This window comes from Scylla paramamosain, chromosome 23 (assembly GCF_035594125.1).
Source record: "Scylla paramamosain isolate STU-SP2022 chromosome 23, ASM3559412v1, whole genome shotgun sequence".
NCBI lineage: Eukaryota > Metazoa > Arthropoda > Malacostraca > Decapoda > Portunidae > Scylla > Scylla paramamosain.
Window position 1 is genome coordinate 4,013,005 of NC_087173.1, and position 22,481 is coordinate 4,035,485.

At 40.5% G+C, this 22,481-nt stretch overlaps 1 protein-coding gene across 1 annotated transcript in view; it reads left to right on the forward strand.

Annotated features, from left to right (window-relative positions):
- The window catches only part of LOC135112034 (neurotrimin-like), a 76,504-nt gene that overhangs the window by 52,895 nt on the left and 1,128 nt on the right, over positions 1–22,481 (forward strand). Inside the window, exons 4-9 of the mRNA XM_064025893.1 lie at positions 1,143–1,318; positions 10,282–10,383; positions 15,393–15,501; positions 19,611–19,765; positions 21,500–21,629; positions 22,356–22,474. Of these exons, the coding sequence (XP_063881963.1) occupies positions 1,143–1,318; positions 10,282–10,383; positions 15,393–15,501; positions 19,611–19,765; positions 21,500–21,629; positions 22,356–22,474 (791 nt within the window). The remainder of the gene's footprint in view (positions 1–1,142; positions 1,319–10,281; positions 10,384–15,392; positions 15,502–19,610; positions 19,766–21,499; positions 21,630–22,355; positions 22,475–22,481) is intronic.

The window sequence follows — 22,481 nt, forward strand, 5'->3', positions numbered from 1 at the left end:
TCTCTCTCTCTCTCTCTCTCTCTCTCTCTCTCTCTCTCTCTCTCTCTCTCTCTCTCTCTCTCTCTCTCTCTCTCTCTTTCTCTAGTGACGCACTATCAAACATATTTTTTTTACGTAAGATGACGAGGAATGCAATAACGTTTTTGAAGTTATTTTAAGTATCACCATCTGGTCCTGTTGTGATGCTAGATTAATGTTATCACGATGTTTTAGAGGGACGATCACAGGAGGAGGTGGTGGTGGTGGTGGTGGTGGTCTGGTTCCCCTCATGTCTGCCGGAAGGAGTTTCGTGACGAGTGGTATTTCCCTTCTTGAAGTGCACCCTACGTCATATTTTCCCCACAGTAACTCTAAACGCTCCCCTGTCCACCGCCCCTCTCTCTCTCTCTCTCTCTCTCTCTCTCTCTCTCTCTGTCTGGGTGTGTGTGTATGTGTGTATTTTTCTCTAATGTCTGCTTCTGATGAGTTACGACAGCCATTAAACATATACACTACATCGCGGCTCATGTTTGTGTGTTTGTTTGTGTTTGTACGTATGTGTGTATTTATATATCACATGTCCCCGTTTTCCTGTTATTTATGTGTCCATCATCATTTTTATTCTTTCTATTATTCTTATTTATTTATTTTTTTTTTTTGTCTATCTTTTTACCCCTTCCTTCTTATTTATATTCTCCCATATCTCAATCATAATTATCCCTTTCTTATTCCTCCCTTCCTAATCATCCCTCTCCCTTCTGTATTCTCACCTCTTTATCACCCTCCCCTCACCACTACTTCTCTTTTTTGTCTCCATTTCTCTTTATCATGCCTCTCCCTCATTCTCCCTTCCTTCGTTATCTCTTCCATCCATTTTTTTAACTCTTACCCCTTTACCCATTCCTTTTCCTTCCGTCTCCTTTTTCGTCATGCCTTTCCTTGCTTCCGTCTTCGTTCGTTCTCATTTATCCTTTTCTCTCTCTCCACTCTTACTTCTTTACCCCATTCCCCCTCTCCCATCCATCCATCATTCCCTTCCCTCCCGTTTCCTTTTCATCATGCCTCTCCTTCCCCTTCCCCCTTGGCCTTCCTTCTCCATCTCACTCGTTCCTTCCTGCGGCAAACATCACTTTTACCTTCCATTTCCTCCCTCTCTCCTTCAGTGTTCCCTAGTTTCCTGCCGCCGCTGACCACGACCTTGGTGGGACCTGCGGAGGACCTCACCACCTACCCGGATCCCAACACGATCTTCACGCAACAAAACAACACGGAACTTCGATCACAAGTGGGCACAACAGCGGTGCTTCACTGTATCGCGCACAACGTCGGAGAGAACACGGTAAGTAGGAGGATCAGAACAGTAAAGGTGATGGTGGTGGTGGTGGTGGTGATAGACTGTAACGATGAGGTGTAAGAGGGTGAAATGGTGTTTAAGTAGGGAGAGGAAGAGGAAATAGGAGTAGAAGGAGGAGGAAGAGGAAGTGGAGGAGAAGAAAGAGCGAGTAGCAGAGGGAGTGCATTAAGTTCACGTTTTCTTTAGTGTGTGTGTGTGTGTGTGTGTGTGTGTGTGTGTGTGTGTGTGTGTGAAATTAGGTACATTAGGCCCACACGGAAAAGAAATATCTGACGTGCCAACGAAACACACACACACACACACACACACACACACACACACACATACACACACACACACACACATACACACACACACACACACACACACACACACACACACACACACACACACACACACACACACACACACACACACACATCAAAGCCTGTCAACTTAGCAAACACTCACACACATGAAAAACAAAACAAAAACAAAAAATAGACATAAACGTAGCTACATAAAGAGAACGAGGAGAGAGGAAGACAAACTTGCATCACTGTATTACCAAGCGAATGAGGGAAACTCCGCTTCTTGAGTACACTAATTAAGTCCATTGAAGCTCCCAGTCTTCGAACTAATTAATGTGTCGCCAGAAGCAAGTTTGTGCAGCCAGGACTAAGAAACTCACACCCAGCCTGCCGTGAATCAATGGCGAATTGCGCTTCTACACACTTTGCTGGTAATGAAGCTGTGCTCTCGTGGTGCCGCCGCAGTGATGGTTGTGGCATTAGAAGTAGGAGTGGTAGTAGTGATGGTGGTAGTGTTGGTGTTGGTAGTAGTAGTAGTAGTAGTAGTAGTAGTAGTAGTAGTAGTAATAGTAGTCTTTAATATCAGGGTAGCAAGTGGAGTGTTTCAAAATTAAGCGTCATTATTTCTTTTCTTTTTTTTTATTTGCAATGGAGTGTGTACTTTTTTTTTATGGGTATCAGGAGTAATAACAGTAAAAAAGAGCAGGAGCAGCAGAAGGAGTGGTGTACTGATGTACTCGTAGAAGTATAAATCATGACACAGATTAAAATAGCAAAAAATAAATAAATAAATAAATAAAGTGTAAGGCAACATACTTCATTTCACCTAGAAAAAAAAAGTGCTGGGATTAATAGTACCAATAGTAGAAAAAGGAAGAATAGTGATAGTGTCATCCATAATAGCGTGACAATAGACACACAAACTAAGACGTGAAAATATTGATGACATGCAATACTCAGAACATATACCTTTTCTCATCATACGAGCAGCAGTGCACGTCTCTTGCGTCACACCGAGAATGGCAAGGCTAGGAACAGAAGTGCTTTTGATAACAGAGCAACAATATAAAGCAATAGTACATGAGACGTCAGTATTCCGCTTTCACACGACCGAATTGTTTATTTTCATTCGGAAGCAGTGTACACGGATCTTGTCTCGCAGCAAAGATGAATGTAGCAACAGAAGCAATAACAGTGATAGCAGAAGTGTCCTTATGTACTAGAAGCAACAATACGAAACGTTACACACAAACTGAAACATTAAAATTACCTTTGCATGCAATTACAAAATGAATACCTTCATCAGAAAAGAGAGTTACTGTAGCAATAGTAACAACAGTAACAGTGTATCTAATTGATAACAACAAATATGAACCATTACAAACAGGAACATCAAAATTAACTTCGGATGCAATAACAAAATGTTCATCCCAATCAGAAAACGAAACAAGTGCAGTAATTGTAGCGACAGAGCAGCGTAGCAGTATACTTACTTAACAACAACTAATATGGAACATTACAAGCAAGAACATCGAAATTACGTCTTCATGTATGTAATAGAGTGCAGAGTAACTTTTTTACCTGGAGCGAGCGAGCGCCGATACCTGCTCCTTTGCCGCATCCATTATGAAAATGAACCATAACTAGGGAGACACGTAAAAAAAAGGGAAGGTTGCCGGTACAAAAGGCGGTGTCCATGGGTATGAAAGGAGGCCTGAGGTACCTTTTTTCCCCACGCGAGAGGTGAGCCAAGGTAATGTTTCGTGATAATGGGAAAACACGCCCACTCAACGACCCCCATTCATTTTTTCACTGATTACGGACCGCCTTAGATGCTCCGTAAAGAGACTCTTGTTTTTTGTAATGCTGTCCAGGCGGTGACTTTAATATTTCGTTGCATCGTTATCGCTAACTTATTTTTAGTGTATGAGAATTTCTGAATGACCTAACCTTCAATTTTTTACTTAATTATAAGCCTCATTAGATTTTTTTGTAAAGAGCTTTCCGTTTTTTTAATAATCTTGAAGCTGTGACCTTAATATCTGGTCCTCTCTCTCTCTCTCTCTGCTACAAACTTATCTTTATTATTTTTTTTTTATTTATGAATCACCTGTCTTTATTTTTTTCCTTTAATTATGAGCCTGCTTGGATTGTTTCGTTAAGAGGTCCGTGTTTTTTAATAATGCGGAAGCTGTGACTTTAATAATTTTAGATGTTGTGTCGCTGGTACAGACTTGACTTCCTTTCATGACTTAGCTCTGCCACCACTCAACTTTAACATGAAGATTACTTTTACTTTATTCATTTCAACTTCCTTATCTACCACTTGACTGAGCCACTACTTAAACTTCTTGCTCATTTTTATTTTACTCACTTTAATTACTCTGTTGTACCTGTTTCTTATTTTAACCACTGCTTTAAATTCTAACTTACTTTTGCTTCCATTTTCTGTATTTTTCCATTGATCGATATGATGAATAATCTAAAAGTAATAGTTTGGCAAACTTCCTGTTTCAGGAAGTTCCAGGATAGTGGTTGGTACACAAGGTAACATGTGAATTATGAAAGCACTTCTATTGCACTCTCCTCTCAATGGTTTCTGCACTTGAAAGCCTTATAAAGACCCTTGTATATGTACCAGAAAATATTACGTTAATTTCTCTGCCTATAGCGCTGTTTATTCATTATTTTTCCCATTACACGACGAAGAAATATTGCCTGTAAATATTCTCCAGTTTGCGTTACCTGGCTGCTCCGAATACCTGGCGAGATTATTTAATTAATGAGCTTCCGTTTACCTGTTCTAGGCGCCGAGCAAACCTGGGGTGAAAGGAGCCGGTAAGAACTTCAGTGATTTTCTCCCGTGTGCTATTGTGCGCTATCGTAGCAGTGTTGTGGTGGTGCTATTGTTTGTGGTGGTGATGGCGGTGGTGGTGGTGGTAGTGGTGGTGGTGGTGGTGCTTGACAGGTGCAAGAAGAAAAAAAAAAAGTTTCGTGTTTAGAATTCATGTTGCATTGTGTGTGTGTGTGTGTGTGTGTGTGTGTGTGTGTGTGTGTGTGTGTGTGTGTGTGTGTGTGTGTGTGTGTGTGTGTGTGTGTGTGTGTGTGTGTGTGTGTGAGAGAGAGAGAGAGAGAGAGAGAGAGAGAGAGCATGTATGCGTGCAATATCTCTTTTGTTTATTAGTGAATTAAGGGGTGATGATGATGAAGTGTATATGTGTGTGTGTGTGTGTGTGTGTGTGTGTGTGGGTGTAGGTGCAGGAGCGTGTCCATGGATGTGCGTGCAAGGGCATGTTTGAGTGCAATACCTCTTTCCTTATTAGTGAGCTGCAAGGCGGTGGTGTGCTTTCCTTGCTTCAGCCCGCCAACAAGTGATTTACACCCGTCAAGAAGCATCAGTCCTCTACTTAGACACACGCTCGATCTGTGGCATTAGCAGCACGAGAGCCACCGACGCGACACCCACCACCACGCCACTCGCCCCTCTCCCCTCCTCCAGACGCTTTTTAGGTGAAGGAGAAGTTTTGGCTTTCCTTGCTGCACCCCGCCTCGCCTCGCCACGCCTCACCTCACCTCAACAGGACTCACCCAAGCGACCGTCCTCCCCCGTAGCTTGCCCCGGATCCCCTTAGAGAGACACCCACGGATGGTCCTTTTCACTCGGGTTCACGTCAGTAGTTGCCAAAGCACACGCAGTTTCCTTTGTCAAGCGCATGACGGGCAGGGGCAAGGCAGGAGGTTGGACATGTGGGGAAGGCAAGGCTGTCAGGGCTGGCAGGACTGGTTAGGGCTGCCAGGCCTCCTCGCGTCACCATGACAGTATTGACATGCAGTTTTTTTTGTATTTACGTGTTTTTTTTTTTTTTTTTTCTGTCAGATACGAGCATTGCTGTGTTTAGGTTACGCTATACATACTTATACACACACACACACACACACACACACACACTCACACACGCCTACACACACACACACACACACATACACACCTACACACATACACGCCTACACACACACACACACCTGCAGGTACGCAAGCAGATAAATACATACATATGTTGAAACTGTTTATGCAAAAAATGGTAATTGATTTCACTTTTTTTAACTCCTTTGTGTGTGTGTGTGTGTGTGTGTGTGTGTGTGTGTGTGTGTGTGTGTGTGTGTGTGTGTGTGTGTGTGTGTGTGTGTGTGTGTGTGTGTGTGAGTGTCTGTCTGTCTCAGGTAAGGAGGGGAATGGGTAAGTGGCACAGGTGTGGAGCCGTAAATAAGGCGGGGGACAGGTAAGGTGATAGCGGTGCCAAAAAGGTGAAAAAGGTGCCATGGGAACTCACTTGAGGCGACAGCTGTTCAGACTAAAAACACACACACACACACACACACACACACACACACACATACACACACACACACACACACACACACACACACACACACACACACACACACACACACACAAGGACCATTGACCGCACCTAATTGTACCATAAATAACAAGAATTCGGGTATAAATATTTTCGCCATCAGCGCGATTCGGCGGTGGGCGAGGAAAACCTTCAGGGCCCCGCGGAGAAATTGTCTCATTAATCTTTTTAAACACCTTCCTCATTTTATTGTTATTATTTATTATTCATTTATTTTACTGTAATGGCAGCCAGGAGTGTCCGTTTGTACGAGCATGTGTGTGTGTGTGTGTGTGTGTGTGTGTGTGTGTGTGTGTGTGTGTGTGTGTGTGTGTGTATGTATGTGTGTGTGTCAATGTGGGTGTGTTTATATGTGGTGCGAATGTGTTTATGTATGTTTATATGCCGTAAATCTCTCTCTCTCTCTCTCTCTCTCTCTCTCTCTCTCTCTCTCTCTCTCTCTCTCTCTCTCTCTCTCTCTCTCTCTCTCTCTCTCTCTCTCTCTCTCTCTCTCTCTCTCTCTCTCTCTCTCTCTCTCTCTCTCTCTCTCTCTCTCTCTCTCTCTCTCTCTCTCTCTCTCTCTCTCTCTCTCTCTCTCTCTCTCTCTCTCTCTCTCTCTCTCTCTCTCTCTCTCTCTCTCTCTCTCTCTCTCTCTCTCTCTCTCTCTCTCTCTCTCTCTCTCTCTCTCTCTCTCTCTCTCTCTCTCTCTCTCTCTCTCTCTCTCTCTCTCTCTCTCTCTCTCTCTCTCTCATTCCAATGACAGAAAGTCACAACATTGTCTGGATAATGAATGAATATAATGTGAATTTACTACAGCCGTGAATCTTCCTTTAAATATAAAAATATATGGACTGGAAAGAGATAGGGAATTCCGGACACAGAGAGAGAGAGAGAGAGAGAGAGAGAGAGAGAGAGAGAGAGAGAGAGAGAGAGAGAGAGAGAGAGAGAGAGAGAATCAGGCATACATGCACAGATAGACACACGAACAGACAAAAACACAGAATAAAAAAAAAGCTGGAATATTTTTTTTTTTCATCTAAAGGAAAGAGAATTTGCTGCATTTTATATTTGTCGCGATTAAAATTTCTGCTTAATCCGTCACTCATTTTAGCATAATTAATATATAATTACTCCTGAGCTCTACCTCATTCTCCTATTTTTTTCCCCACACTTTTTTTTTTTTTCATCATGGTAAAACAAAAAAATATATAAATGAGAATCAGTTAATCAGGTACCATATAAACATTTATTATTAACTTACAAGAGAAATTATTGCCAGACCTTGAATAATTTTGCGTCTCCTTTTTTTTTCCATTTTTTTTTTTTTTTTCGTGGTAGTTGTAATTTCTTAATGAGGTAGAAAATTGTCACCGTGTTCTGAAAAATGTGAAATTATTCGTAAAAGTAATGGGCTGAATTTAGTAACTTTTTTTGACGGACAAGATACGCCGGCGAGAGAGAGAGAGAGAGAGAGAGAGAGAGAGAGAGAGAGAGAGAGAGAGAGAGAGAGAGAGAGAGAGATAAACAGACACACACATAAAAGTAAAAAAAGAACACACACACACACACACACACACACACACACGTAATCACATTATGACTATACTTCCGAAGAGAGAGAGAGAGAGAGAGAGAGAGAGAGAGAGAGAGAGAGAGAGAGAGAGAGAGAGAGAGAGAGAGAGAGAGAGAGAGAGAGATTCTTTATTTTGGGTGCAAGCTGGGCCTTAGTGCAGTCTGCTTTAATACTGAGGAGCACTGCAGGGAAGAGAGGAGGAGGAGGAGGAGGAGGAGGAGGAGGAGGAGGTGGAGGAAGGGGGGCTGACAGCGGGGGGCGGGGGGATGGTATAGGCCTTCAGAAATGGAGACAGTTTAATGACATGGAGGGAGGAAAGACTGGAAGGCTCCTTGTGTTTTATCTGTTTAATATACGTACGATTGTGTGTGTGTGTGTGTGTGTGTGTGTGTGTGTAGAGAGAGAGAGAGAGAGAGAGAGAGAGAGAGAGAGAGAGAGAGAGAGAGAGAGAGAGAGAGAGAGCGTTTGTGTGTTTATTACGAGTATTTTATCATTTACATTTTTGGACAATTAACAACAACAACAACAACAACTACTACTACTACTACTACTACTACTACTACTGTTGCTGCTGCTACTACTGCTATTGCTACTACTACTATTACTACTACTACTACTACTACTACTACTACTACTACTACTACTACTACTACTACTAGTACTACTCTACTACTGTTGCTGCTACTGCTATTGCTACTAATGCTACTACTACAACTACTACTACTGCTACTACTACTACTACTACTACTGGTACTTCTACTAACAATAATGATGATAATAATGATATTAGCAACAACAACAACAACAACAACAACAACAATAATAACAATAACAGTATGTGTGCCCGAATCAGGTACAGTAATCATGAATATACAGGTAGAGAGACAATGAGCACCTAATGCCCTGCCTCAAGTGTTCTCTCAAAGGTCAAGGTTCAAAGTTTTTGCGTTCTCTAGATTAGTAGGAAGAGAATTGCTTGGAATGACTGTGGTGTTTCGTTAGTGTTTCGAAACAGTGATTATGCTCATTCACCCACATGTACTCTCTCTCTCTCTCTCTCTCTCTCTCTCTCTCTCTCTCTGTGTGTGTGTGTGTGTGTGTGTGTGTGTGTGTGTACTGCGTTTTTTTTAATTAATCGTGTCTGACAGAGTGAAAGGGAAGAGAAAATGTAAATCCTCTCCATTTTTTAATTGTTATTTTCTGTATGAAATTACACGTGCAGATTTTAAGCTCCCTAACTCGAGATTTCGGTGCATTTATTTTATTTAGTATTTTATTTTATCCATGTCAGTCTCTCTCTCTCTCTCTCTCTCTCTCTCTCTCTCTCTCTCTCTCTCTCTCTCTCTCTCTCTCTCTCTCTCTCTCTCTCTCTCTCTCTCTCTCTCTCTTTCTCTTCTTTCGTCTCTCAGCCTACCTATCTTCACCAATTCTAAATCCCATAGAGTCCTCCTCAGTAATTCCTCCTTTGACAAACTCGCGTGAGAGGAGCTTAAGAGTAAGTCCCAGAAATTTAGTTGCGAGCTGACGAGGATCATGAGAGAGAGAGAGAGAGAGAGAGAGAGAGAGAGAGAGAGAGAGAGAGAGAGAGAGAGAGAGAGAGGAGTAGAAGTTAGTGGCGGTATAGAAGCCTTGAGACGCACGAGTTAGGACCAAGTTGAGCTGCGGTTCATATGGAGTATTGGTGTTGGGAGAAAGAGAGAGAGAGAGAGAGAGAGAGAGAGAGAGAGAGAGAGAGAGAGAGAGAGAGACTCCCCCCGACAGAGTTTAAAGGGGGATTGCCACAGATCCTGAGAGTTAAGAGTGAGAGTTGACGCTGTGCTCTTGGAAGTGGAGAGGGAAGAGTTGAGTGGGATTGTCATTATGAGGGAATGAAAGGGGCGGAGTTGAAGTACGTGTGGATGGTTGTTGAAGGAGACTTTGCAGAATGAATGGTCGAGATAAAGAAGATAGATACTGTACTGGGGAGAAGGGAGAGACAGAGAAATATAGATAGACAGAGTGACGTAGCAGGACCACTATACAGCACCATATCACCATAAAATCTAAAGTAAAATAAACTTCTCCTTTTCTCACTTTTCCTCCATACCGCTGGCGTGGCTTTGTGTGAATTAGCAGCAGTTAGCATCCATCACGGCACGCTGAGAGAGACATACAAAAATATTCTCTTGATATCCTCCGCAACTCACTCCGCGAGAATGTAAACAAACTAGCGCTAACCAAACTTTACGTAACCCGCTGGAGAGTTACAAAAAAATTACTGACAGCCACTAGACTACTTATTATGAGAGAGAGAGAGAGAGAGAGAGAGAGAGAGAGAGAGAGAGAGAGAGAGAGAGAGAGAGAGCAACAAGAGCAGACAGGCAAACAAACAAGCAGATAAACTGGCAAACATACAAACATACAAACAAACAAACAAAAACAGACAAACGGAGAAAGACAGACAGAAAGTTGGGAAATATATGTATGATTTATAAGGCGAAAGTTGAATAATTTATGAGAGAGAGAGAGAGAGAGAGAGAGAGAGAGAGAGAGAGAGAGAGAGAGAGAGAGAGAGAGAGAGAGAGAGAGAGAGATAGTTATATTGCTTGCTTAGAATTCCCCCTTGGCCAGGTGTGCTGTATTACCTGTTCCGACTTGCCTGTAATTTAGTGAGTTAAAGGTGAACTTGACCGCGTTCCTCTGCAGGTGTCGTGGATCAGGCGCCGCGACTACCACCTCCTCACGGTCGGATCCCAGGCCTACAGCAGCGACGACAGGTTCCAGGTTCGCTACATCAAGAATGAAAATGTAAGTACACTTGAAGTTACTTAATGAAAAAAAAAAACTGTTGATTATACGCGGGGAAAAAAAAAAAAAAACGTTATTTCGATCTTAGTATTGTTTGCTATTCAAGTGCGAGCTGTTAATACACCTCAAGTTTCCTTTTAAAAATACCTGTTTGCACTTTAAGTTACCTGTTAAATATATCTGTTAATTAAACCAGAGGTAAGTACGGAAGGTTATTTCAGTTTTCTTCCCTTTTATTGCTTGGTATTTAGGTGAGAAAAATGTTCATACACTTCAAGTTTCCTGTCAAAAACACTTACTTGCGCCTCAAGTTACCAGTTAAAAATGCTTGTTAATTATACCAAAGGAAAAATACTGAAGGTTATTAAGTTTTTCGCTTCTTTATTCTTTGGTATTCAAGTTAGGGCAATGTTAATATACCTTGGATCTACCTGTAAAATTACCTGTTAATTATCTGTGTTAACGAGGGGGATAATATGAAAGGGGAGTATTTTCAGTCTTTTGCTGCTGGAATTGTTTTGGTAATTAAGTACAGAAAAGTAGACTTATTTCCCAAATTTACCTTTTGAAAATACCTGGTAATTATACTTGTGTGATAATTTGAAAGAAGAGTATAGGGATAATATTTTTTGTTCAATATCGCAAGAACAATATACGTGTGGTCTTTTTTAGTATTTTTGTCGTATCTGTTCGTACCTTTTTTTGTACTTTGTGATAATTTTACTAGTTTGTGCTAACCTGGAAGAAAAATATAAGATGAGGCCATATCATTTTTCACTGTCGCTTTTGGTTGTTATATTATAAAGCAAGGAATTTTTTTTTTTTTTTTTTTGAGTTTACAGCTATAATTTCCCTTCATTTTTCATACTCTTCTTCATTTGGAATTGTACAGTGAGACAGAACAAAATAATACCTTGATAGCTCGTAAATCATCCGCTTGAAGTTTTGAATTGTAGTTCTTTGTCTGTATTATTCACTCTAATGTCTGTGTAGAACCATTCAGTCAGATAAGGCATAATTGTACCCCCATAACTCTTGAATTGTACGTAAATGTCAGAGTTAATACCAGAACCATAAACTCTCCCGTTAAATTGTAGGTAATGGAACTGAATACTTAGAAAAGAAGTCGTATTTACCATCTTCTTTCACATTTCCTGGCACGACATAATGACATTAGACGGCCACACCTTCTACACCAATTTTCCTGACTTGGAGGTACGCGTGGAGAAGCTCGTAGCGTGTCTCGTCTCCCTCGTGTGGCTGCTGCTCCTCTGTTCATCAAGAATCACATTAACGTGTCGCCTGCACGCTGTAATTATGACATTTTACACGCTGGCTAAGTGCATTAATGGCGTGCTGTGTTATGATTGCGGCATTTCCCACGGCGCTTCCTCCCATCAGTAGCTTTCACACGTAAACATAAATAAGCTTGTGTTTTGAGATACTGAGAATAACGTTTGGTGGCTAATTCTCGTGCACAATGGGGAAGATCTTTTTTAATTTTAGGGTCTGAGATTAAAAGCAACTGGCAATTCTGTGTGTAGGGCAATTCCGATCTGTAGCGTTCACACGTAAACATGAATAAGTTTGTGTTTTGAGGTACTGAGAATCACATTTGATTACTAATTCTCGTGTACAATGAGGGAGTTGCAAAATGTGAAGCCCTGAGATTAAACACAACTGACAATTTGTCACGCTTCCTTCCATCAGTAAACACGTAAACATAAATTTGTGTTTTCAGGTACCGAGAATAACTTTTGATGATTTAATTTTCGTGTATACTGAGGGACTTTTTAAAACCTAAAGCTCTGAGATCAAAAGCAACTAGATTTCCGACGCTTCCTCCCATCGGTAAACACGTAAACATCAATAAGTTTTTACGTCGAGGTACCGAGAATAACATTTAATGACTAGTTTCCGTGTATACTAAAAGAGTTTTAACGTATGAAACTCAGAGATTAAAAACAACTCGCAGTTTGTGACATTTCCATTAATAAACACGTAAACATAAGTAATCTTATCTATTGAAGTGGAAATAATGCTTTGTAACAATTCCTCGTGTTTACTGAGGGAGATATGAAGTTTGAAGCTCTGGAAGTAATAGTTACTGACTTTCAAAGTTTGCGATGCTAATGATAAGAGTAATTCAGGAGTTTTTCGTGTGGGAGCTTCAAGGTTTTTAAAAGCTAAAATCAACACTGAGAAACAAAGTTTTACGTGTACTGAGGGAGTCTGAAGGTTCGAACAGCTGAGAATATTAAAAGAGACAAGTTCTCTTCCATCAGCTAAAAAAAAGTTCGATTTGAGATGCTGAAAATGGAGATGAAATACAAATCATGGAGTTTTCTTTGGTAGGGTGACAGATTTTGGTGTTTAGTGAGTGATTTTAAAAGTTGGAGACACTGAGGACTATGATCACATGCAAATTTATGTCTCCTGAATTTGAAAGTCTGTGCTGCTGAGAACAATAATAACTAATGAATTCCTTCATCTAATTATGAGATTTGAGAGGATGAGAGGAAGGAAAGAATAATAATTGACAAAATTATCGTATTTATTAAGAGTTGGAGAGCGTACGGTGCTGAGAATAGTACCTGATCGATTCTCGTGTTTACAAGAATCTGAATTAGCAAGAAGCAATCTTTTATGTTTGTAGAGGTGGAATGTTGGCGTCGTATTCTTCATCGGATTAAGAAATTACCTTGGCAGTGTATTTGTCATAATAAGATAACATGACATAATTATAGTGTTAATTAAGTCATTTTTGGGTTGATGAAAGTCTCCCATCGTCAAAGATAAGCCAGAAAAAATTATCAAGCTGGAAGGTATTATGTTCGCTCTTCTTTATTTCTAGGGTACTAATTAGGTTATTTTTCTTACTTTCATCCTTTTCTCTCTCTCTCTCTCTCTCTCTCTCTCTCTCTCTCTCTCTCTCTCTCTCTTGAAGGGGAAGTAGATGCTATTCTAAAATGGTGTTTTTTAGTTCCAGTTTTGTCTGTCTGTCGGTCTGCTAGTCCATATGTCTGTTTGTCTTTCTGAATCTCCATCTGCCAACCTGTTTAGGTGTTTGTAGATTCGTTTGTCTGTCTGTTTGTTTGTCTGTGTGTGTGTGTGTGTGTGTGTGTGTGTGTTTGCCTATATGTCTTTCTTTGTAGTTATTCGTCTATCTCTTCGTCTGTCTGTTTTGTCTGTCCGTCTGTCTATCTATCAATAAATCAATCTATCTATCTATCTATCTATCATTCAATCAACCTATCTTTCTATATACTTATTTCTTTATCTACCTGGCTACACCTCATTCTGACATGTTTACATCGAGACTGGTTGGCACAGTGGGCGAAACATTGACTTATGACTCAGTGATCGAGTGTTCGAGGCTGCAGCGAGCGCCACTTAGCGGAGGAAGCGGCAAGTTCCGGTGTGGCCGTGACAGAGTGCGTGTGACTTGTTTGTTTGGCTCGGAATGGAAAGGTATTTTAATTTTTGCCGGATGGGTGGGTGGGCGGGCGAGTGGGTGGGCAGGTTGGTGTAGTTGCAGATACAGTTCAATGTTTGTATGAACTTTTCAGAACAGTTCATTACGTTCTACTGTTATAGCGTGTCAAATCGTTAGTCTCCGCGTTTATTTCCCCAAAAAATTCTAGCGCACGACTGACTGAATGCAACGCCAGGAAACTATCGCCATTATTGTATAAGTTTGGATTGATCTTCGTATTGTTTTTAAGTCTTTGGTATTATTTCAGTTTGAACCGCTCTCTCTCTCTCTCTCTCTCTCTCTCTCTCTCTCTCTCTCTCTCTCTCTCTCTCTCTCTCTCTCTCTCTCTCTCTGTCAGTCTGTCCGTCCTTTTGTTCGTCCGTCCGTGAGAAAGCACCTCTTTTAAAATTCCCATGCCCGAGACATTCACTATAAACCTTTAAAAAAAAAAACGAATAAAAAAGAAAGCAATACCAGAGTCCCATATTTTTTTCGACCAGCTGCCCTCAGGAGAGTTTCCAATGAATGAAATGAATCCGTAATTTTTGCGCACTTTATGACTCACTTAAGCATTAATAATTACTGTGCTCCCTCTACACCAGAACCGCGGATTAAAAGATATTGGGCAAAAAATGGACCCGCTAATATTACAATCATTCTACGAGTAATTCACTGTTGGATTTTAGATGTTAATTCTTATTTTTTTTTTTCCGTGTTGATTGTTCTGTTTTGGAGCTGAGAGGGTTATTATTATTGTTGTTGTTGTTGTTGTTGTTGTTGTTGTTGTAGTAGTAGTTGTAGTAGTAGTAGTAGTAGTAGTAGTAGTAGTAGTAGTAGTAGTAGTAGTATCATTACTATTATTTTACTTCACCACAATTTTAGTTACTTTTTATCTTGTTTCTAGGGGCCCCACACGACTATAATGTTGTGGTGGTCTCTCTTAAACCAATCAATGAATCGGACGTGACTACAACTCTGGTTTTGATGGAATTTTAACTATCTGCTTGGGCTGTCTTACCGGTTCTGACAGGACTGTAGGAGCTATCGGGACTCATTAGGGTTGATATGGGACTTTCTCTGCGGTTCTGGTGGGGTTCTAACGTAGTGCTATATAAGCTTGTTTGTTTTTTCATTTGTTCATTCGGAGTTCAAACGTTGCTAAAGATGTTATTGTTAGAATTCTAAATTAGGATGCTTATTGAAAAATTCTCTATTCTGAGGTTCTAATGTGGTTCTATCAGGATTTCAGGCTTTCTTTAGGGTTCTGATAGGATTTTAACTAGGTATATGCATGGGTTCTCTCAGTGGTTCGTACTTGGAGACTAGGGTGCTTATGGAAAATCTCTGAGGTTGTTGGGTTTAATGTGGTTCTATCAGGGTTTCAGGCTTTCTTTAGGGTTCTGATAGGATTTTAACAAGATATTTGCATGGGTTCTCTCAGTGGTTCGTATTTGGAGACTAGGGTGCTTATGGAAAATTCTTTTAGGTTCTGGGATTCTAATGTGGCTCTATCAAGGTTCTCCTCCACCCACAGGACTGGCAGCTGCACATCCGCTACGTACAGGTGCGGGACGACGGTGTGTACGAGTGCCAGGTGTCCTCGCATCCCCCTGTCAGCTTGTTCGCCACGCTGAGGGTTCTGGGTGAGTACTGCGTCCGCCTCTCCGTCCCTGCCTGGTGTTCATTCAGCCATGTTCCTCGTTCATTCATTGGCTTACCTTTTTAATTTGCTTAGTTGTATTAATTGTTTGTTTCTCATCTCCAGGTATTTGTTTTCTTGTTTTCTTTTTTTTTCATGCATTTACCCTCCTCACTCACTGGCTTGCAATTTTATTTCTTGTTTTTCGTTTTATTAGCTGTTTTCTGTTTGTCTCACTTCAAGGTATTTAATTTATCATTGATTCACTCATTGATTCATTCGCTGATTCATTCGTTCACTCACTCAGCTAATTAATTATCTTTGTCTTACGTTTCTTCATCCCTTCAACTTTCATTACTTCACAAGTCGCTGTTTTTGTCTCTTTCCTGCTTACATAAGAACATAGGAAATAAGGGAAGCTGCAAGAAGCGACAAGGCTTACACGTGGCAGTCCCTGTTTGAAATATACCTTTTTTCCATCTATTTCCATCTATTCCATCTATTATTACGTATTCGCTCATTCGTTTTCCATTTCATTATCATTTACTTCCTTTTTTCAAACTATTTACTCTTTTACTTTTCTTCCATATTTTTTTTTTTTTATCTGTTTCATTATTTCCATTGTCGTATTATCCCTTGGTTAATTTCTAGTTACTATTTACTTCCTTATTCGCTTACTTATTTCCTTTTCATTATCATTCATTTCCTTTTTCAAACTATTTATTCCTTTACTTTTCTTCCATTTATTTTATTTTTATCTCATTATTTCCATTGAATGTCGTATTATCCCCTGTTTAGTTTCCTGTTACTATTTATAAACGTCAGCTCTTCACTGCCATTCTATATCCCGGCAAAACCTCATAGGACAGAGCTCGTCTTTAACGCAAACACCGTGTTGGAATCCCCCCTTTGTCACGTCCTTCCGCCATACTTAACTCGTACGTATAAATACACATACACATCCAACTGGCCCTTCCTCCATTCAAGCCAGCTTTATGCCGCATCACACATCAGCATAAACCTCATTACCTACGACCGTCTGTATTTACGTTTGGAAGTGCGAGATTTGCGCTTTCAAGTATGACGGCGTGTGCGTGTCCGTGTGTGTCCGTATGTGTGTCCGTGTGTATGTGAGCAAGGCCACGGCTGTAATGGCAGGCGGCCGTGCATAGAGACTACAAGTTAATGGGCTGAATTCTAATGATATGCACACGAAGACTGGGTGCAGGAAGGCCGTGAGGGCTCCACAGACTACGCTGCCTCACAAAAACAAATGGAAATGAGATAAGAACGAGAAAATAAGAAAAAGTGAGAAGAGTTTGCAAAGAGTCACACAGGCAAAGCGAAGGAGGTGAAAGAAACAGCAGATAGCATAAAGGAATACAAGGAAAGGAACTGAGAGGAGAGCAAACAGCAACAAAAGTTGGTCTTACGAGGCTGTTTGTTGCTGTTTGTTGACTAAACGAAAGAAGACAGGGACCGAGGGATGTCAGACGTGGAGGCCAAGAGAGTAATGCTTACGAATACAGAATTTCCACGTATAGAATAATAATGTAATTCCCTCAACTTGTGCGAAATTAAGGGAGACTGCTGATGGAAGAGAAGATTGTAACTTGTTCTTTGCAAATTTACATGAATATTTGCTCATGTACGAAAATTATATAGAGATACAACTGTTAAAGGATGGCATAGAGAAATGTGATGTATTTCTCTGTGTAAAGAGAAATTAATTACTGTAATGTAGAAACCATGGAATTCATAAATGAAGACAGGAAGATGAAGACTATGATGTGTTCCAATGTGTAAAAAATATATTTATGTCAAAGGTTAGAAAAGAGAATTGTGATCCACTTCTCTTTGTGAAAAAAAGTGGATGAATGTAATATAGAAAGCGTCCAATCCATGAATCAAAAGAAGAAAATGAAGACTATGATGTGTATCAATGGACAAAATAATATTTCTGTTGAAGGTTGGAATAGAATATTGTGATGTATTTGTGTGTGAAGAAGAGGTCGATAATTGAAACACAGTAAGCGTGGAATCACAAATCAAATGAAAACAATGAAATGTACCTATGTATAAAATTACCATTTCACTTACTCATGTGACAAAAATATGGTATAAAATGTATTGAATTATCAGGATATTGAATAATAGACCGTGACGTTTATGAATGAAGTTTCTCAGTACATATTGACTATTTCATCCATTCATCATGCATAAAAGTGGCGCTGGATAGTTAAGTTGCGTAATGAATGGATTAATACCATTTAATCTATTGGCTCACTGTTATATTATTGGGATTAAAATTATTCACCATCACTCATGCAAATTAGGCATAAAAGAGGATTACAGGCAGGTGAAAAAGTGTAATTATTTCTCTGGGGGATGAATTACGTAAATATATATTCATGTACTACAATAAAGGCTTCCGGTTGCAACACTATATCCATACATACATACATACATACGTACATATATACATACATACATAAATACCTAGCTTTTTTTTAGGAAACTGCGCCATAAGTGTCTTTTTCCTATTTTTTTTATTATGTTCTTAGCTGGAATTCTTAATACGTAAACAAACAAAAATGCACACACACATACATACATACATACATACGTACATAAGCAACGCAACAAAATATGACATCATGTAACGTAACATAATAACAAAACACAACACAACACATCATAATGCTCAAATAAACACACACACACACACACAAAAAAAAAAAAAAAAAAAAAAAACATCCACAACAAACCTTCTACTGGCCATCAAACAAGAACAGGTGTACATTAATGAAAAGCACCTGTTCACCTGCCCACCTGTTTGCCCATTCATCCCCCAAACACCTCCACGTAATCGTCGATGAGTCGCTGCCTGCTTTATTTGACAGCACGTCCCGGGAATAATAGACAGAGGGGAGTGAAGAGTGTGTTGTTTTCCTGTTCGACTCCCCGATTGAAGCGATTGAAGCTTTTCGCTGCTCGAGTAATGGACTGGTATTGTTTCATCTACTGTTCGCCGCGTCTCGTTCGGGGCAAATTGAGCATCGAAAAGGTGTCATTTATTTCATATTCTGTAATAGTTCGCTCCCTTTATCGGGAAGCTTTCACTGCAGGTTGTTTGTGAGTAGTCTGTAAATTTATTTAATATTTTATAATCTTTCAATGCCTCTGTAGTTATTCCTTTTATATCAGCAAGGGAAGTGTAATTGGAGGTCGCCAGGGTCATGCAGTTTTATTTCATGTGCAGTCTTACGGTATCTCTAAAGTTATCCATTGTAATTCATGAAATTTACATCGGTTATTTGTCCCCGAAGCGCTCATGGCGAAGAATCGATGTCGTGTTTTCAGTTTTTATAGCTTCCCTTTCATACACTTGATGGCGTTCTTTGCGCGGGATATCCAGGCTGTCATGAGTGTAATGGTGCTGTATTTGCTGCAAGCACTGCCATGTTTAGCTGCCTGACGTGATACGGTGTTGTATTGTGTTTTGTTATGCTGTGTTGCGTTGTGAGGTGAATGTTTTGCATCACCTTAAGTTGTCCTGAGTTGTCGCCTGCAAGTTGTAAATGAATTCTGAACTTTTGATTTGAAGTTTTGATTGATTTCCTTTTTTTTTTCACCAGGTGCAGGAAAATATGAAGAACTGGAAAAGATAATAGTTGTTGTTTGATTGACTTTGACGTACTTGAACTATTTTCACACAATGCACGCGTAACTTTTTTTTTATTTCTTCGTCACGGGGAAAAATACCCTTAACACTACTAACAAACCTTTCTGTATTGACTAAAAAACATTCCTGCCGTACCTTACTCCAATTGCTTTTGACACATAACCTAAGAACATATAAGTTACATGTCTTCCTTTGTCTCTTCCTGTCGTACCTTACGCATAGAACTTAATTAATGTCTTCTTTTATCTCTCCGTCACCGCAAACTAACAAAGGCGACTTAATTCAACTATTTTCCAGCATAACCTAATAGCACATAACTAACATGAGCTGTGTCTCTTCCCACTGTACTCACTCTAAATACTTTGCGACATAACTAAGAACATAACTAACATGTGCTCCCTCGTCTCTCCGTCACTGCAAACTGACAGAGGCGACGTCGGAGATCTTGGGCGGGCCTGAGAAGTACATGACGGTGGGCAGCTCCCTGAGGCTGGTGTGTGTGCTGCGGGACAACACACAGCCGCCCAGCTACGTCTTCTGGTACCACGACGAGCAGATGATCAACTTTCATTCCACCAGAGAAGTAAGTATAGCTCCCAATATTCTCCTTTCCTCCAGCCTTCTCTACTTTCATCCGTCCCCGCCGTCCCTCACCTGTCCCACTCCCCCGCTCCTCCTTCATCCCACGCAGGAACGATGACGAGAAGGCGAGTAATAATGAGTCAGGTGGTATCTGAAGCAATCAATACCTGGGATCATTAAGGCTTCCGCAACGAGAGACGAACATGATCGTGATGAGAAAGTGATGATGATGAGGTGGCATAAAGATCCGGCGGGAGGAAGGGGCTTTGGCGCCTTGACATGCTGTGAGGCTGCTCGTTGAGGCGCCCAAGTTACCAAAATGGACAGCTTTCTTAGAGCCTTTATGCTTGAGCCGTCCCGCGCCGAGGTAACTCATCCGGCCGCCGTCTTCCCGCCTCTGCCAGCTGGTTTTTAGAGGAAAAGTTTACGTGAGTTTCAGCGTCGCAGCGAAATAACACTATAGACGATAAGGGAAAGTGAGGCGAGTTTAGTGGGATGTTGGTACGTGTGTGTGTGTGTGTGTGTGTGTGTGTGTGTGTGTGTGTGTGTTTAAATTAAATTTATTGCCTTTTGTACACTCAAACTAACAGCAGTAATAAACAATAACAAATATTGTCGTGGTCAAGCAGAAGCCCGCAGACAGAGAGTTTTATTTTGAAAAATTGCTGTTTTTTAACACAGGCAAAATCCATAAATTATTTAAAGAGAATGAAGAATAACAAAATAAGAAAAATGCATGTAAGTGATTGAAAACTAGAGTGCATATCATATCATGTATGTGTGTGTGTGTGTGTGTGTGTGTGTGTGTGTGCCAAATAGCTTTATAACTTTCAAAACATTCATGAAAACAATATCCTTTTTTATATTCTATGCAGATAAACTGCCATATATGTCCATTAGTTACGCAAGAATTAACTTTTATAACAAAAACACGACAATCAATTATTCCGCCCTTCATGCACTATTAAAGGACTTTGTGTGGCCTAACGGTCCACTCCTATAATCAATAACACTAGATTAGCATGAAACAGGCGAGGCTTGAAGGGTTAAGACCAGATGCATGGTGTACAGGGGAGAAGGGTAATGTGTGTGATATATATTCGAGTATGAGCTGAAGACCAGATGTGAGACGTGTGAGGGTGAAGGAGGTAAGACTGGTAATGTATTCTCAAACGCAATGGCTTCTTGACTACTTCCAACAGGCTCTTGTGAAAGTTATTGGCGTTTTCAAGTATTTTCATGACTCCGGTGAAGGTTAACCAGGCGCTAGTGGAAGTCCTTGGAGTTTTACTGATTTTTCGGGGTCACGGGGATAGTTTCTCAGTTTTAGTGGAAATTATTGGGATTTTTAGGATTGGTTTTTATGATTCTAGTTATGGTTAGAGGCTCTATTAGATTTTTTGTGGGATTTTCAGGTGTTTTCTTTATTTTGTTGATAGTTTAACGGGCTCTGTGGGAAATTATTCGTGTTTTCAAGACTGTTTTCACCATTATAGACTTAGTTTAGCAGCTCTAGCGGAAGTTCTTGATGTTTGTTAAGTATTTTCATAGTTTTAGTTGAAAGTGTTAAGATTTCGAAGAACTTCATATTTATAATAATTTTCCATCATTAATAAGAGAAATCAACGTGAGAACCAGAGTAAAGATATTTAAATGTGTATAGGTGAGAAAGTGTAAGAATACGAGCCTAGGAGTGCACAGGTGAGAAGGGTAACCCAGGTGTGTCTGTGCCCAGGTGAGGGTGGAGAACAACGGTGGTCTGAGCGTTCTCTTCCTGAGTAACGTTAGGCCAGCTGACTCTGGGAACTACACGTGCGCGCCCTCCAACGCACGCCATTCCTACATCAACATACACGTGCTGAAAGGTGAGTAACGACCTCCCTCCTGGCGTCCTTCAGGGGCAGGCGGCCAGGCGGTGCATTAAGGGTCCGGTGTAAGAGGATTTGTTGTATGCCAAGTCCTGTGGTTTCTTGTAGTAAGTTTACGTGTCTCCAGTAACTTATGGATTGATGAATGTGTAGTAAATTGTATTGATGAATTTAATATTTCGGTGTTGCTGTGTTTCTAAGCTTTTTTTTCTCTGTCTGTCTATTATTTTTTTTTTTTTATCATTTATTAATTTTAGTCCAAGTCGAGTCTGAAGTTAACTAGTAAACGGAGAATAATGTGAATTTTTTTTTATGATGAATTTTATTTATTTATTCATTTTTTTGTTATTTTCTTTATTTCTTTCTCTTTCTTTCTTTCTTTCTTTCTTTCTCTTGCCTAAGCCATGTGTGAAGTCATTTATTAACAGACAAAACTATCCCACACTTTCAAATAACCAAAAATTTTTTTTTTCTTTAATGTTTTTCTCTCTTTAGGTTATGACCCAAGAGTAGCTCACAAACAGATGAAAATGTGAACTGTAACCTTGAAAGAGTAGCGACCCTCTTACTTTCTGTGTGTGTGTGTGTGTGTGTGTGTGTGTGTGTGTGTGTGTGTGTGTGTGTGTGTGTGTGTGTGTGTGTGAAAGTCTTGCCTGGAGATATTGACGCAGGAAAGTCGCCGGTGATGGACGTAAAGTGTTGTTTGTTGTTGTTGCGTGTTAGGAGGCGAGACCCCGGCGGCCATACACTCGGGGACCGCCACGCTCTCCTGCCCCGTCCTGCTCCTCGTGCTGCTGCTGTGGCTGGGCTGCGGACACTTCACCCTCACCTCCTGTGCCACGGTAAGCT